Genomic DNA, 15,175 nt, shown 5'->3' on the forward strand with positions numbered 1-15,175 from the left:
TATATGAACTCTTTATATGAACTCTTACATAATCAATATGAACTCTTTATATAATCTATACAGAACATTGAACAGTATGAAATATATGAAATACACACTCTCTGCAAAACCAAATAAAGAGAAATCTTATAAATCTCTGAAAATCACAAAATATGCACTTGATGGATTCTCTTGAAAACATAGAACTCTTTATATAATCTATACAGAACATTGAACAGTATGAAACATAGAATCTGACCCATTGCTTCTTTCAGAGACTTGCATAGTCTACAAAGACTTTCAGAGACTTATAAGACTTATGTTTATTTGGTTCTATGTTTTCAAGAGAATCCATCAAGAGTGCATATTTTGTGATTTTCAGAGATTTATCAGATTTCTGTTTATTTGGTTTTGCAGAGAGTGCATATTTCATATATTTCATACTGTTCAATGTTCTGTATAGATTATATAAAGAGTTCATATAATTGCATTGTTGTACTTGGTCATCGTGTTGCCTTGGATATTACTAATAATTGTTTGCAACACAGGGGTTTAATATGTTTGGCTTGAGACAGACACTCGAGCTCCTGAGCAGTGCCACCCACGGGTGCTCCTCCCCACCAGGTGCTGGCTGCTCACCTGCCACTGATTTGTAGCCAAGGAACCTGGTGATCTTCTGCTGGCAGTGCTCTTGCTCCTCGTACGTCAGCAACTGGTAGATGAACTGCCAGATGACCTGCTTGGAGGGGGTGTCCAGGACTGGATAGACGTCCACTATGAGGGTATCTATGTTCCTGGCGGGGGGGGGGGGCAAGAGAAAATACAACAGTGTTTTTTGGGGGGAGCTGGAAAATAGGATGCAATGTTCTTTGGCGCCACCAGAAGATGCCCTGGTCTCTTGACCTCTGCTGCCCCTGTGCCTTTAAAAGGAAATCTGACTGGCACAAATTAGTTAGGTGAGGCTTCCCACATTGCTTGTCCTCCTTTCCAGCAAGAAAGCGTCACTTTTGTCAGGTTGCTACTGAAGGCACTTGAGAATTCAAAGATGCCTCCCATCTTTCCATAGAAAGATATAAGCTCTGTCTTGCTAGATCAAACTGTGTGTCGCAACACATTAGTATGTTGGCTGCAGTGTGTAGGTGTGTCAAATGAACACTCCCCATGCTCCTTCTGGGGCTAGAAAGCAGTTAGTTTAACCTCTGGTTTGCTAGTAAAACTGAATTACTGTCACGAAATGATGCCTGTCTATAAAGTGTGTCACCAACATGAAAAGTTTGGAAAGCTCTGAGCTAGATAGTGCTATCAGGAAGAGACAGCTCTGCTTGGAATTAGGTTAGTTGCAATAAGGCATCAGGGCAAGTTAGACCTGCCTTAGCCCACTTGCTGGCACATGGTGTCAGAAGTGGGGCATTTTCTTAAGAACATACCTCTGGCGGTGGTGGAGACCCACCCACCAGCTCCTGGTGCAAGCCTTGAACTGCAAGCCCCTGGCTCCTAATGAAAGGAATCACGTGGACTCAGCTGTCAAAGTGCTGGGTCTACAAGAACCACACTAGGCCCAGATGCAGGACTCAGGTAACAGAGAGCACATGGTAAATGGATGCTGCTGCAGGTCCTAACAGGGCTTTGGATGCCCCACTCAGAAATGAATGGAGGGAATAACCAGCAGGCTACCTGTGCTGGAAGAAACTCTCCAGTGCTTTGCAGATTGTGTAGCGCTCTGGCGGTGTAAGCAGGTGTTCCAGCTGCTGGTGGAAGGTCCTCCCTTGGATCTTGATGCTGGAGGGCAGGATCTCAGCAACCCACTGCAAGGAGGTGAGTGCCGAAGAGGAGTTGGGGCTCTCCGATGACTCGCCGTCTGCACATAAATAGATAAATCATGGCAAAGCAGGAAAAGAGGCAGGTGTGCCTTTGAGCCAAGGTGAGAGATCGGGGCATGAACCCTCCAGTGACCATGCAGCATAAGCAAGGTTTTCGGGGGGTTGCACAATAAATGCACCCCTTTCCCTCTCATTTTGACTGTGCAAATCTTTGCATTGCCCCTCAATGTGGTAGGAAGAGAGGAAGCTGCCTTAGTCAGACCCTTTGGTCCATCCAGCTGAGTATCATCAGGGACCTTTTGCATCCACAGCATGTGCTCTAGCACAGAGATAGAGCCCTTTCCCTAAAAATAAGATTCTAGTTCTCATAAAGTAAAGGATCATTAGTTCCAGTCGTGACCGACTCTGGGGTTGCGGCGCTCACCTCACTTTATTGGCTTCCGGGTCATATGGCCAGCATGACTAAGCCGCTTCTGGAGAACCAGAGCAGCGCACGGAAACACCGTTTACCTTCCCACCTATTTATCTACTTGCACTGCATGCTTTCGAACTGCTAGGTTGGCAGGAGCTTAGTGTGCTTAGGGCTGCTTAGTGTGCTTAGGGCTGCAGCCTTAATGCTCATGGATGGCATAGGATTTGGACCATTTTTAAGGATTTTAGCAATACTCTCCCAATATCCACCTGGCAGCTTTATGAAGTTTCATGCGATTTGTTTCTGCAGTGCCTAAGGAGCGGATGTTGACTTCCGTTACCTCCCTAAAGCAGACAACCACCTATTTTGCAAAATCACAAGCTACAAACTGCTCCTGTCCAAAAGCCATGTAGCAGGTTGTTAAACCTTCGTGTGTTTGAAGGGATGTGGTCCGGAAAGAACCCCCACCGTGATAAATCAGAGTTAGCGTTCCCCCTGGAAGTTTAGCTGACATGAACCATGCCCAGTCCTCACCACCCTGGTGTAATCACTGTTCTGAACCTGTCTTTTAAAGTGGCAGTGCTTCCCAATGCCTCCCTCTCAAAGCATGTGACTCCATCCCAAGCAAAAAAAACAAAAACCCAGCTGAATCCTCTTGCAAATCTTTGGTGGCTCCAAATATTAACTTTCCCCAACACAGAGATCACTCAGGGTACTGATAGCATGGCATCGCTTGTGTCCATCCTTTGAAAAAGCCACGTTCTCCTTTCAAGCCCTATCAGGTAACTATTTTATTTTATTTATTATTTTAACAAATTAACTAAATACTAAACCACTTAACTACAACAGTCTCTAAGCCAGGCATGGCCAAACTTGGCCCTCCAGCTGTTTTGGGACTACAGTTCCCATTATCCCTGACCACTGGTCCTGTTAGGGATGATGGTGTTGTAGTACCAAAACAACTGGAGGGCCAAGTTTGGCCATGCCTGCTCTAAGCGGTTTGTGGAGATAACAATATTAAAAAATATAAATCAATATCAGGCAGGTGATATTCTTAAGAGGGTCTCTTCTTCAGTCTTCAGAGAGTAGCTAGAAGTGGGGAGGCAGAAAAAGGTCCTCCTTTCCTTCCACCCTGCAGTTTTAATCTGAAATCTTAGGCGCAGTGCTGCACCCAGAGCTCAGAAACTGCTCACGCTAATGAAATTCCCTGTCCCAAAATGCACCTAGAACAATGCGAGTTTCAAACACTGCCACTGACAGACAGCCCTGAAGACCTAAATGACCAGGCAGGGAAACAGGGGGTCAGGGGGTCCTTGAGAGCCAGTGTGGTGTAGTGGTTAAGAGTGGTAGACTCGTAATCTGGTGAACTGGGTTCGCGTCTCTGCTCCTCCACATGCAGCTGCTGGGTAACCTTGGGCTAGTCACACTTCTCTGAAGTCTCTCAGCCCCACTCACCTCACAGAGTGTTTGTTGTGGGGGAGGAAGGGAAAGGAGAATGTTAGCCGCTTTGATATTCCTCAGGGTAGTGATAAAGCGGGATATCAAATCCAAACTCTTCTTCTCTTCTTCCTGAGGTATCCTGGGTTCTTAAGGTCCTTGTAAACTGCATGCTCCCTCCAACCCCAACACACAGAATGCTGTGTTGCTTATGAGCAACATGAGGTTTCTCATAAATAAGGAAACAACAAGAATTGCCACATCAGGAATAGCCAAAATGTGGAGGGGCCCTAACTTGGCAGTTTTTAAGCCCCCTGACTCAGTTGCAGGAACATAGGAAGCTGCCTTATACAGAGCCAGACCAGGATCAGTCCATTGAGCTCAATATTGTCTACACTAACTGGCAGCGGCTGTCCAAAGTTTCAGGCAGGGGTCTCTCCCAGCCCTATCTGGAGATGCCAGGGACTGAACCAGGGACCTTCTGAATGCAAAGCAAGGGCTCTGCCACTGAGCTGCAGTCCTTCTCCAGCATGATCTTCTCTTTGCCACTTGGGAACTGTAATTTTGTGAGCACCTTGACTTCCCTCTGACTTAGACTCTAAGAAATGCATGACTGTATTCAATGCTGTGCCTACTCAAAGCAGAAGCACTGAAATTATGGGACATGATCAAGTAAGGTTCATTACTTTCAGTAGGTCTACTGTAAGCAGAACTTGGTTGACACAACCCATCATTTCCAGGGTTGCTACCTTGGGCGTCCTGCAAGCTGAAGGCGAGAGATGGCATCTCGCCTCACGCAGCGGCTGAGAGGAAAGTAGAATGTGCTCCCCTCCCATTCCAACCCTGGGACCAAATCTTCCCCTCGACCCATTTGTGATCTTACCACTGGAAAAGCTCACAATGCCTTCTTCAACCACCAGGGTGGGCATTGCCCCGCTGCCCTGGAGCATGGACACAACCTTCTCATGGGAGCAGTTCCTGCAGAGCGAGAGAAAGACTTGTGACATTTCAAGGAGAGTCACAGCCGCACAAGAAACACTGGACCACAGCTCCCATCAGCCTCTGCCAGCACAGCCAGAGCATCTGGAGACCACCCACCAGGTCAACAAAGACTGAAGCAGGATAATGCATCTCCTTCTTGGGATGCATGGGATCCCAGAGGGGCATTGCAGCCTCCCTGGGTGCAGGCATTCCAGAGCCCCAGGGATGATCATGGGTAGACAAAAAGGAGCAGCTCCTTCACCTCATATCCAGGCCGTTTAGGAACAAGATCCTGTCCCCAGCTCTCAAGGATGCTTTGTCAGCTGGACTTCCTAGAGTTGGGGGGCAGAGGGAGAGAGAGCACAAATTGATCAGTCATTCAGGACTGGGCAGATGATTCCCTGCCTCAAAAGCACAGTTTCCTGAAGATACAACACCCACACCGACCACACACCTTTCTCTTCCCTGATTGCATTTATGGGCTTAAAGTTTGGTCAGAGAAATGAAAAACACACAGAGAACTTGGAGTTAACCTGCAAGTGCCATTTCTGGAAATGAAACTATCAGCGGTATTCTGCAGGACACTTTGGTTCTCCTTACCAGGCAAGACGGACTCTATCCACACAGGGGCATGTCCACGTAACGTAAACCCAAAGCTCCTGCTGCCTTTGTAGACACGAACAGTCCTGGGGGAAAACAAGCAAGTTACTAGACCCTATCAGTGGCGGAGCTTCATGCTCCAGCACCGGGGCGGGGGGCAGAGAGCAGGCAGGGGCGGGGCTGGTACGCATCCCGGGGGTGGGGTGTGCATCCTGGGTGCGGGGCATGCCACCTGCAGAGGCATGGCACCCAGCACGGGCAGGGGGGCAGCCGCGATAGCACCCTACCGGGATCGGGCTGCCGGGGGTGGTCCGCTCCCCCCACACTCCTCTTCCTCCGCCATTGGTCCTTATGTTGGTTGGCACTGGGGCAAGAGCTTCAGAAACTCCAGGGAAGAAGAAGCCTCCTTCTGGCTTCTATTCTCCAGCCCCACCTCCCTTTCCTTGTGTAGCTGAGTCTCCTTCTCCCCCCACCCCCCTTTTTTTTTAAATAATAAAACTTTATTAAGACTTTTCATAATACAATAAAACAAATTAACTAACCTAACCAAAAGAAGAAAAGAAAGAACAGAGAAATGAAAAGAATTTAAAGTCCTCTCTCACAGGTATATCTTAACTTTTGCCCCATACAGAAAAGGTTGTACCTTCCCAGCTCTCACCTTCCCCCAGCCTAGGAGATCTCACCTCCCCTGCCTCCTTCAACAACCGTCTGTCACCTTCATTGGCATGCAGTTCTTCCCAGTTCTGCCATTACTACCACTGGCTGTGGAGGCAAAGCCAAGCCATCTTGGCTAGTGGCCACTGACGGCCTTCTCCAGCTCTATGAGGAAGAGGCTCACAAACCCTCACTGCACCTTGAACTTGGGCGTCAGGGTCGCAGTTCCTAGCATGGTTAGTAATTCTCAAGCAAGGTCCTGGATCAGATAATGATATACTGGATGGCTGAAGGAGAGAGACATAGAGATGGTCTCCTCTGCTTGTTGCCATGGTTGTTGCCCCCACCATAGATGGCTTGCTGTACAAAGGAAGGTCGATGTGGCATGTTACCTACGCACACCCCACAGCATCAGCATCAAGAGCATGGGGAAGGCCACCAGCTTAGGGAAATGTGACAGATTGTTATTTCAAAGCCAGTGCTTCTTTGTTTGTTTACAACATTTCTATTTAACCTCAGGTGAAACAACAGCAGATAGAATTAGGATTCAAGGGGACCTTAACAGGTTGGAGAACTGGGCCAAAACTAACAACATGAATTCCAACAGGAACAAAGGTAAGGTTCTGGGAATGTTAGAATGATATTGGATAGAAATTAAGCAGTTTTCAGCTGTAATGTATAAGAGATATGGAAAATAAGGTTTTGAAATAATTAAAAGAATTAGTGGTGGGGATTTGCTAAACAAACAAATTGAATTGGAATATAAGAAAGGGAGGTATGAGGAGGTCTGGAAAATAAGTTAAAAGAAAATAAGTAAATGGAAATTCTATGTGTTTTTAAATTGCTTCTATTTTTATATTTTTGTACTTTTGTATTTTTGTTTTTTCTTTTCTTTTTGATTCACAATGTATTATTTTTGAAAACTTTAATAAATATCTTATAAAAAAAACAAAGGTAAGGTTCTGCAATTAGACAGGAATATTCAGATGTACAAATGCAGGATGGGGGACACCTGGTTTGACAGCAGTCCATGTGAAAAGAATCTAGGTGTCTCAACTCTACAATTCTAGGATCAACAGCTGGCAGCCTTGTACTGCAGAGAGGCATGTGCACCTGCTAATTCAAAGGTAGCCAATGTGGGGCCCTCCAGTTGTTAGAATCATAGAGTTGGAAGAGAACCTGAGGATCATCTAGTCCAACCCCCTACAATGCAGGAATATGCAGGTGCCCCATACGGGGATCAAACCTGCAACCTTGGCGTTATCAGCACTACACCCTAACAAACAGAGCTATCCTATGAGACTACAACTCCCATTAGCTCCAGCGCGCATGGCCATTGGCTAGGGAGTCTGGAGGGCACTCCATCGATTACGCTCCTGTGATAAATAAGACCATACATAAAACAAAACACTTAAGAAGAATCACACAGAGGTTTGTTTTGCAGCCCTTAAGATTCTGTGACGATGGCTTCTTCCTTCATTCTATAGATTTACAGATCTATACTGTTTAAATCACAAGGACGTGGGTGGCTCTGTGAGTTAAACCACAGAGCCTAGGACTTGCCAATCAGAAGGTTGAATCCCCGTGACGGGGTGAGCTCCCGTTGCTCAGTCCCTGCTCCTGCCAACCTAGCAGTTCGAAAGCATCTCAAAGTTCAAGTAGATAAATAGGTACCACTCCGGCTGGAAGGTAAACGGCGTTTCCGTGTGCCACTCTAGTTCACCAGAAGCGGCTTAGTCATGCTGACCACATGACCCGGAAGCTGTACGCCGGCTCCCTTGGCCAATAAAGCGAGATGAGCGCCGCAACCCCAGTGTCAGCCACGACTGGACCTAATGGTCAGGGGTCCCTTTACCTTTACTGTTTAAATCACAGAATGCAAACACCTGCAGTGAGTTCCAAAGGTCTGTGGGAAGGGGGAGTTACCTGCGAGCAGCCCCTGAGCCCACATTGCTGGCGATGAGGGAAGTTGCCTTCCTCAAGCTTTTGCCATTCTCCTCGTGGCTCCTCGGCACTGAGCTGGCCCGCGTGGAGACCAGGAGGCGCTCGTGGTGGTCCTCGCTGCGGCTGCGCCTCAGCCGACTGGCAGAGTGCTTGCTCTTGGCGTGGCACAGTTTGCTGATGAGGCTCTGGGAGACCACCTCGTCGAAGCGCTGTCGGTGTTTCCTGGGGATGAAGATCCTGGAGAACATGGCAAGGGAGAAGTGTTAGGGAAGTGGCAGAGAAAAGGCAGGGCAGGTTCCAGCAATCCAGAGCCTCACAAACCCATCACGGCAAAAGAAAACCCAGCATTTATAAGAGCACAGAGGGAGGTGAAGCAGAGTCCTCTGATCCTCAGCTGCTGCGTCCTGTTATTATAGGAATCAAATGCACAGCTCGTCCTCCTGGATGCTGGATCTAAACACCTTGCAAAGAGAGGAACCAGCTTCTGAGCTCACTACAGCCATGTGCCGGTTGCAGTTTGGTGGCTTTGGCTGGCTGGTGTTTCACCAGCTACCCGTTTATTCTCCCAACATAGGAAGCACGTCGGATCTGGCAGGTGAAATCTGCACACGGGTGACACGCTTGCCGTTTGCAAGCCAGCCCCAAAGTGTGGAGTATTTTTAATGCTCAACTCACAGATGGTGTTTTCTCTTCACTACGGTCTGACAGCAAAATCACAATGAGCTCACCAGCCCCGCATCCCACCCCGCTGAAGGCATCTTTGCTGCGCTTGGCATTCGGGAACGCAAACGCCCACGCCAAGCCTACCCACGCAGGCAGAGCAGCTGAGGACGCTTTGGTCTTTTTGCAGGGCTACTCGGCAGCTACCAGGATGCCCAAAATATTGGAACAAAGTCGCTGCCAGGTGCAATCGAGTGTGGGTTTTGATTTCCCATGACCTCTGCAGGGGCATCCAGGTTGAGATGGACCTCACCTGAGGCTAAAGGTGTGTGTGCAGAGGTGCGCTCAGTGGAAGACTGGTGGCATTGCTGTGAGATAATGTTTAATTTATACTAATATACAGGATGAGCATAGGGTGAAAGGATGCAGGGGTGGACTACATGACCCTTGGAGTCCTTTCCAACTCAGCAACCCTACAATTAACACTCAGACAAGGCCTATTCCCCACTTGGTGGTGGGGGAGATAATCAGAGGGCTGTTGAAGGGACCCCAAGAACATACATTGGGCAAAAGATTTCTGCACTGCAGCGGGTTGGACTAGATGACCCTCGTGGTCCCTTCAACTCTACAATTCTAGGGCATCCACCTAACCCCAGTCCTACAATATTTTTCACTGCCTGCTTTGTATGCAATTGGGCTATTCCCCATACACACACTTGTGGCGGAGGTTGCAGGGCATGTGGAGCACCAGCTGGCAGACCGCCTGGGGGGCTCCTGCCACTTAAGGCACCAGCCCCACCCTGCCTAATGGGCTAGGCAAGTTCTCCTGACCGCAGGCGTTCTTTGCAAATGGCTTTGCCCGAGGGGGGTCACCACCGTCCTCCCCTTTCCCCTTCTTGCTCCAGAGATGAGAAGGCCCTGCACCTTTCTCCTCCTCCAGCCTCCTTGCTTCTCCCTGCCTTTCCCTTCTGTCTCCAGTGCCTGAAGCCCAGGCAGGCAGCCCACCCCCCCTTCTCCTGCCTCTTTCACAGAGCTGCCTGTTTCCCATGGAGGTGACGCCACTGCAGCTTCTCTGAGGAAGAGGGCTCCAAAAAGCACCAATTAATTGGCCTCAAATTACATCCTGTGATCAGGGGGAGAAACTTCACACAGCAAAAGTATTAACAGCAGCAGCGGGAACAGCAGCTATTCCAGAAAAGGCAACACGTACTAATAGTTCACCCTTCGCAGAGTTACCACTCCTGGCTGCCCTTGACAGTGCCCAGAATAATTTGAGGAGAAAAAAAATATGCTTGGAAGGAATTGTATGTATGCAGCCAATTGATTTTGTTGCTGGGCTTAGCTGGACAGAAGGCCTGCCCCTGGGGGCTGCTGGACCTTTCAGCCCCTTCCTCTTCCCCACCGGTACAAAGTGTGTTGATCAGGGCACAGACCATTGATATATTTCCCTGGTGTTAAAAACTTAAGATGAGCCTGTGATAAGGCCAAGGGCCCGTTCAGTCCGGTATCCTGTTCTGACAGTGGCCAACCAGATGCCTCTTCTGAGAAACCCACAAGCAGCGCCCAAGTAGACATCAATAACCTTTTCTTCCTTTAATTTGTCTGATCCTCCTTGAAAGCCCTCCATGTGGGTGCCATCACTGCTTCCTGTGGGAGTAAGTGCCACAGTTTAACTATACAGTGGTACCTCGGGTTAAGTACTTAATTCGTTCTGGAGGTCCGTTCTTAACCTGAAACTGTTCTTAACCTGAAGCACCACTTTAGCTAATGGGGCCTCCTGCTGCCGGCGCACTGCCAGAACACGATTTCTGTTCTCATCCTGAAGGAAAGTTCTTAACTCTAACCCTAAGGTACTATTTCTGGGTTAGCGGAGTCTGTAACCTGAAGCGTATGTAACCTGAAGCGTATGTAACCCGAGGTACCACTGTATAGTCGCTCACTTGAATCCCTCTCCCACTGAGGCAACATGGAAATTGAATGAGAATAAGGCCGGTGGCAGGAGAGGAGGGTTGTGGGTGGGAGGCAGCAGAGGGGAAGGGAGGAGGAGGGGGGTGGTGACTTGTGGGCCTAGATCTGCTGCCATTCCCAATGGCCCGAAGGCTGCTGCCCAGAGGCAATTGCTCCACCTTGCCTCAAGGGAGGGCCAGCCCAGCTCTCTCCCAATTTGTAGTCAAGTGATGAGCCCAGAATGGCACATAATCAGAGAGAAGTAGAAGGTGGGTTATTTCTATCTGCTTTCTCTGCACCATGCATAACCTTATGAACCTCTACCATGTCTCTATTTTCCTGCCTTTTTTCTAAACTAGGAAGCCCCAGAGGTTGCAACCTTTCCTCATCTGGGGATTAGTCCTAGCCCTTTGATCATTCTGCACAGATATCATTTTTGCACAAGAGGGAAAGGCAGCCATCTGGTCAGGGCCCGGCCTTGGATAACAACCCCTTGAACTTGTTTCAGCTGCTGGGGAGGTTTAAACAGCCGAATAGATGGGTTGAGTCAAAGAGACACTCACATCCATGTCAACAGGGATTGTGCAGAAGACCCTCCTGGTAGACTTTGATCTGTCATCTACCAGTCCCCAAACCTCCTGCCTGATGTGGCTCTTCATTTTTCTTCATTCTGGGTCACCTGTTGACAACTCAGTGAGAGCTGGTGGACCGGAGAGGGATGAGTGGGTTATCATTGCAAAAGCAGCTAAAGTGTACCTTGGACCTATCAGCTCCACAGGAAGACACATCTCCGGGTAGATTAAATACATCGCACTGGATTACTCTCAGTTTATAGCGTATAAACCCAGCCAGGCTGCCAGATTGGGAGGGGTGGGATGAAATCCCATAGCCTCAGGGGACTGCATTAGCTTGAAACTAAGGACCAATTTACCCAGTTATAGCTGCCACAAATTGCTGGACTTGGCATGGTGGCCAATCTTGCCAATATCTCTGCTGCAAACTGAGATCATTGAGGCCCATGTCTCCTGCTGGGAAAGGCTCCAAGGACTGTGTAGAGAGCATCAGAAGGCTGGAGTGGGCAAAGGCATTTTTTTAAGAGCAGAGAATGGCATGGTAGAGGCAGCATCGCTCTTCACAAACACAGGTATCCACCTTACACCAAGTCAATGGTCGCCTTCACGCCATACATTGAAAGCCATATCATACCACTTTGAATAGTCATGCCTTCCCCCAAAGAATTCTGGGAACTGTAGTTCGCAAAGAGGTTGCTGAGAGTTGTTAGAAGGCCCTAATTCCCCATACAGAGCTTCGGCTCTCAGAGTTCCCTGGGAAGAGGCACTGGTTGCTAAATCACTCTAGGAACTGTACCCCTGTGAGGTTCTCCTAACAATTCTCAGAACCCTTCACTACACATCCCAGGATTCTTTGGGAGAAGCCAGGGCTGTTTAAAGTGATATCAATGCTTTAAATGCATGGTGCAAATGTGGCCAAATTGGTCCATCTAGCTCGGTATTGCCTACACTGACTGGCAGAGGCTCCCTGTGGGCTTCAGATGGGGACATTCCGCAGTCCTATCCAGAGATGCTGGTCCTCGAATCTGAGGCCTTCTGCATGCATAGCAGACACTCTACCAATGAGCTGCAACCCTTTCTGCAGGAATACAAGCTGCTGCCTTCCAGAGTCAGACCATTGGTTTATCAAGCTCAGTGTTATCTACCGTATTTTTTGCTCTATAAGACGCAGTTTTCCCTCCTAAAAAGTAAGGGGAAATGCGTGTGTGTCTTATGGAGAGAAGGCAGGCTGCACGGCTATCCCAGAAGCCAGAACGGTGAGAGGGAGCGCTGTTCTAGCTTAGCCACGCGAAGCCTCCACAGGGCACGGGGAGCTCTGTCCTTTCCTCCACCTCTTGCAAAAGCCCCCAAGAGCCGCGCTCCCTTTAAAAAGAGAGTGGCTCTTGCGGGCTTTTGTGGGAGGTGGGGGAAGGAACAGAGGGCAGCCCCTCAGTCCCTTTCCCCACCTCCCGGAAAAGCCCGCAAGAGCTGCGCTCCCTTTAAAGAGCCACGCAGAACGTGTGTGCGGCTCTTGGGGGCTTTTCCTCCTCAGGGAAAAGCCTGCAAGTGCCGCACATACGCTCCACGCGGCTCGTGAAAGGGAGTGCTGAGCAGAGCCTGGGATGCATACAGGCTCTATTCAGCGCTCCCTTTAAAAAAATTTTTTTTCCTTGCATTCCCCCTCTAAAAACTAGGTGCGTCTTATGGTCAGGTGCATCTTATGGAGTGAAAAATACGGTATTTTAACTGGAAATGGCTCTCCAAGGTTTCAGGGGACATGCCCAGCACTGCCAGGAGACGCCATTGAGGGCAGAACAGAACAGAACAGAAATTGGTCAAGTGAATACAATTGGTCTTAGCGCACATTGTTTTGGGTGGTGGCTTTTTTTTAAGTCTGCAAACAAAGCATTGCATCGCATTGATTGCATTTATACCCCACCTTTTCTCCAAGGAGCTTAAGGTGGTGTACATAGGTCTCCCCCCATCATCATTTAATCCCCACAACAACCCTATGAGGTAGGTCAGGCTGAGAGGCAGTGACTGGCCCAGGGTCACTGTGAGCTTCATGTCTGAGTTGGGATTCAAACCCTGGTCTCCCAGGTCCTAGTACAGCACTCTAAACACTACAGCACACCGGCTCTCATGCAAAATTGATTGTTCTGTTTTGAAGTTTCTTTTGCATTGAAATGAACGCAAGTTGCATAAATAGTTACATAACTCACCATTAAGTAGCAAGCAGTGATAGGAATAACATGGTATTTGGCAGAAACCGAACTGCATTGGAACAAAAACATAGGGCAGGGTGGAAATTGTTGTCTTCTTACATCGCTCCCCAGGAGTAGCCTTTGATATTGTTGTGACAACTCTGGGAAATGTTTTTGGCTGGCAACAGATGACAGCTCCATGCTCTCCCTGCACCCCCCACTATCACTACAGCTTTTTTTCTGACGGGTTTAGTAGGGCAACCTCCCATCTGCATTAATCCCCTCCATGCATACCCCCTGCTGCCATCTGCCTGGCTTGCCATCACTTCACATGGCCCAGGGCAAGAAGCCAGAAGAGGGGGAGGGAGGAGAGAGGAGAGAGGCCTCCGATGCTCTGTCAGGTATTTGGGTGACCTTCCCTATTAATAGGCAGAAACTCAGTCCCTGGGGTGCTATCACTAGACTGACAGCTTGGTGGACTCCACAGTCGGCTGGGATGCATCGGAGAGGGGTGGGACCTGCTGCAATGCACCTTTTGGTAACCAGAGAAGATCCTGCATTCCCTGCTTGGGGAATGTAATACACACTGATCAAGTGGCTTTTGTCCTTCGTGACTCTGCCAGAGGAACAGCCAAGAGGGATGGGAAGAGGCAAAGCACAAAGGGCTAGCAAGGAACCTTCTGTCCCCAACTCCTCTCTTCTAAGCAGGCTTTCATAGGATCCTAGAGCTGGAAGGGACCCAATGGGTCATCTATTCCACCCCCTGCAATGCAAGGGTCTTTTGCAAAGCGAAAACAGCAAGCTTTTTGCTCTGGCTCAACCCTGTCACTCCCTGGCTGGAACTGTCCCCAGGGGAACTTCTGGCCACATGTCTCATGTGGGCCACTGCACACGGCTTGCCAAAGCCAATGCAAAATTCCTTCAAAGGGGACAGAGCTGGCCGGTCCTACCATGCAGCAGGGGGGAGCAGGGTGCTTCAAGTGCAGGTGGAATTTAGGGAGATGGATGAGTAGAGGAGCTGGTGTCCAAGAGATGCAGCTTTTTAAAGTTAGCCCTCAAAGAGATGGAGGGTAAGGCAAGCTCTTGGGCTGGCCCTGCAGGGGAGTTCCAAAGGGAGAGCGATGCTCCTCAGGAGAGACTGAGCAGGCCTTGTTTTGATAGTTGGGAGTGTAAAGCTCCTCCTTCTCCCCAAGCTCCAGGAGCAAACTCTCCTCACTCCAAAGTGGGGGCCCAGCTGACATTTGCAATCTTCAAAGCCCAGTCAATCGCATTGGTTGACTTGCTGTCAGTTCTGAGTTTTCCAATTCTAGCAGACTTTGAAATAATGGATCAGATTTTGGCTCCCCGCAGTGCTGATGCAAATGGAGGAAAGAAGCTCTGTGGATCAAACAGTGGCTCCTAAGATCTGACACACACACATAACAAAAAAAATGCTTTTTTTCCAAAACTGCAAAAGCCTTTCCTTAGCTTGCTCAAGTCTTCTGCAGCAGCTAGAGCAGCTTTCCACAACCTGGTGCCCTCCAAATATTTTATGCTACAAATCCCATCAGCCTTAGCCAGCCTAATCACAGAGACACAAGCTAGAGTCCAAAACATCTAAAGGGCACTGGGTTGGCAAAAGCATCATATCTCTTGATGAATGCAAAGAAAAGTGGACTCTTTATTACTGTGTTTGCAATTGTTCAAGATAAAACCTATTTTTGGGGGGGGGGACTACTTTTGACATTTTAATGAACATTTATTGTTTGTTTACAGATAGTTGCCTTTGTGATATTATCATGTGCTGATTGCAGTAGTAATTGTATCACCACCCTGTTCATTGCTTTATTGTTTTGGCTCCCACCTGTCTGTCCATTCTCAAAAGCAAGGGCTGGCGGTCTGGTTGGATGGGCTCCTTCACCCACTTGCTTGCTTGTGCCAAGGCCGCCTCAGCTCCTGGCAACCAGCACCCCCTGGCCAGCCCCAGAGGCACTATTCGCCTGTGGA

General features: G+C 48.8%; 1 protein-coding gene and 1 long non-coding RNA gene across 3 annotated transcripts in view; one reads left to right on the forward strand and one right to left on the reverse strand.

Moving 5' to 3' along the window:
• Positions 1 to 15,175, forward strand: part of LOC307202663 — an 89,408-nt gene that overhangs the window by 54,398 nt on the left and 19,835 nt on the right. The window lies entirely within an intron of this gene.
• Positions 1 to 15,175, reverse strand: part of GRID2IP (Grid2 interacting protein) — a 63,254-nt gene that overhangs the window by 25,607 nt on the left and 22,472 nt on the right. For both annotated transcript variants that reach the window (XM_079952756.1, XM_079952757.1), the window contains 6 exons: positions 7,810 to 8,064; positions 5,230 to 5,315; positions 4,892 to 4,961; positions 4,532 to 4,626; positions 1,654 to 1,837; positions 619 to 773 (listed from right to left, as the gene is read on the reverse strand). In XM_079952756.1, the coding sequence (XP_079808882.1) occupies positions 619 to 773; positions 1,654 to 1,837; positions 4,532 to 4,626; positions 4,892 to 4,961; positions 5,230 to 5,315; positions 7,810 to 8,064 (845 nt within the window). The remainder of the gene's footprint in view (positions 1 to 618; positions 774 to 1,653; positions 1,838 to 4,531; positions 4,627 to 4,891; positions 4,962 to 5,229; positions 5,316 to 7,809; positions 8,065 to 15,175) is intronic.

This window comes from Podarcis cretensis (assembly GCF_951804945.1).
Source record: "Podarcis cretensis genome assembly, chromosome: 14".
Taxonomy (NCBI): domain Eukaryota; kingdom Metazoa; phylum Chordata; class Lepidosauria; order Squamata; family Lacertidae; genus Podarcis; species Podarcis cretensis.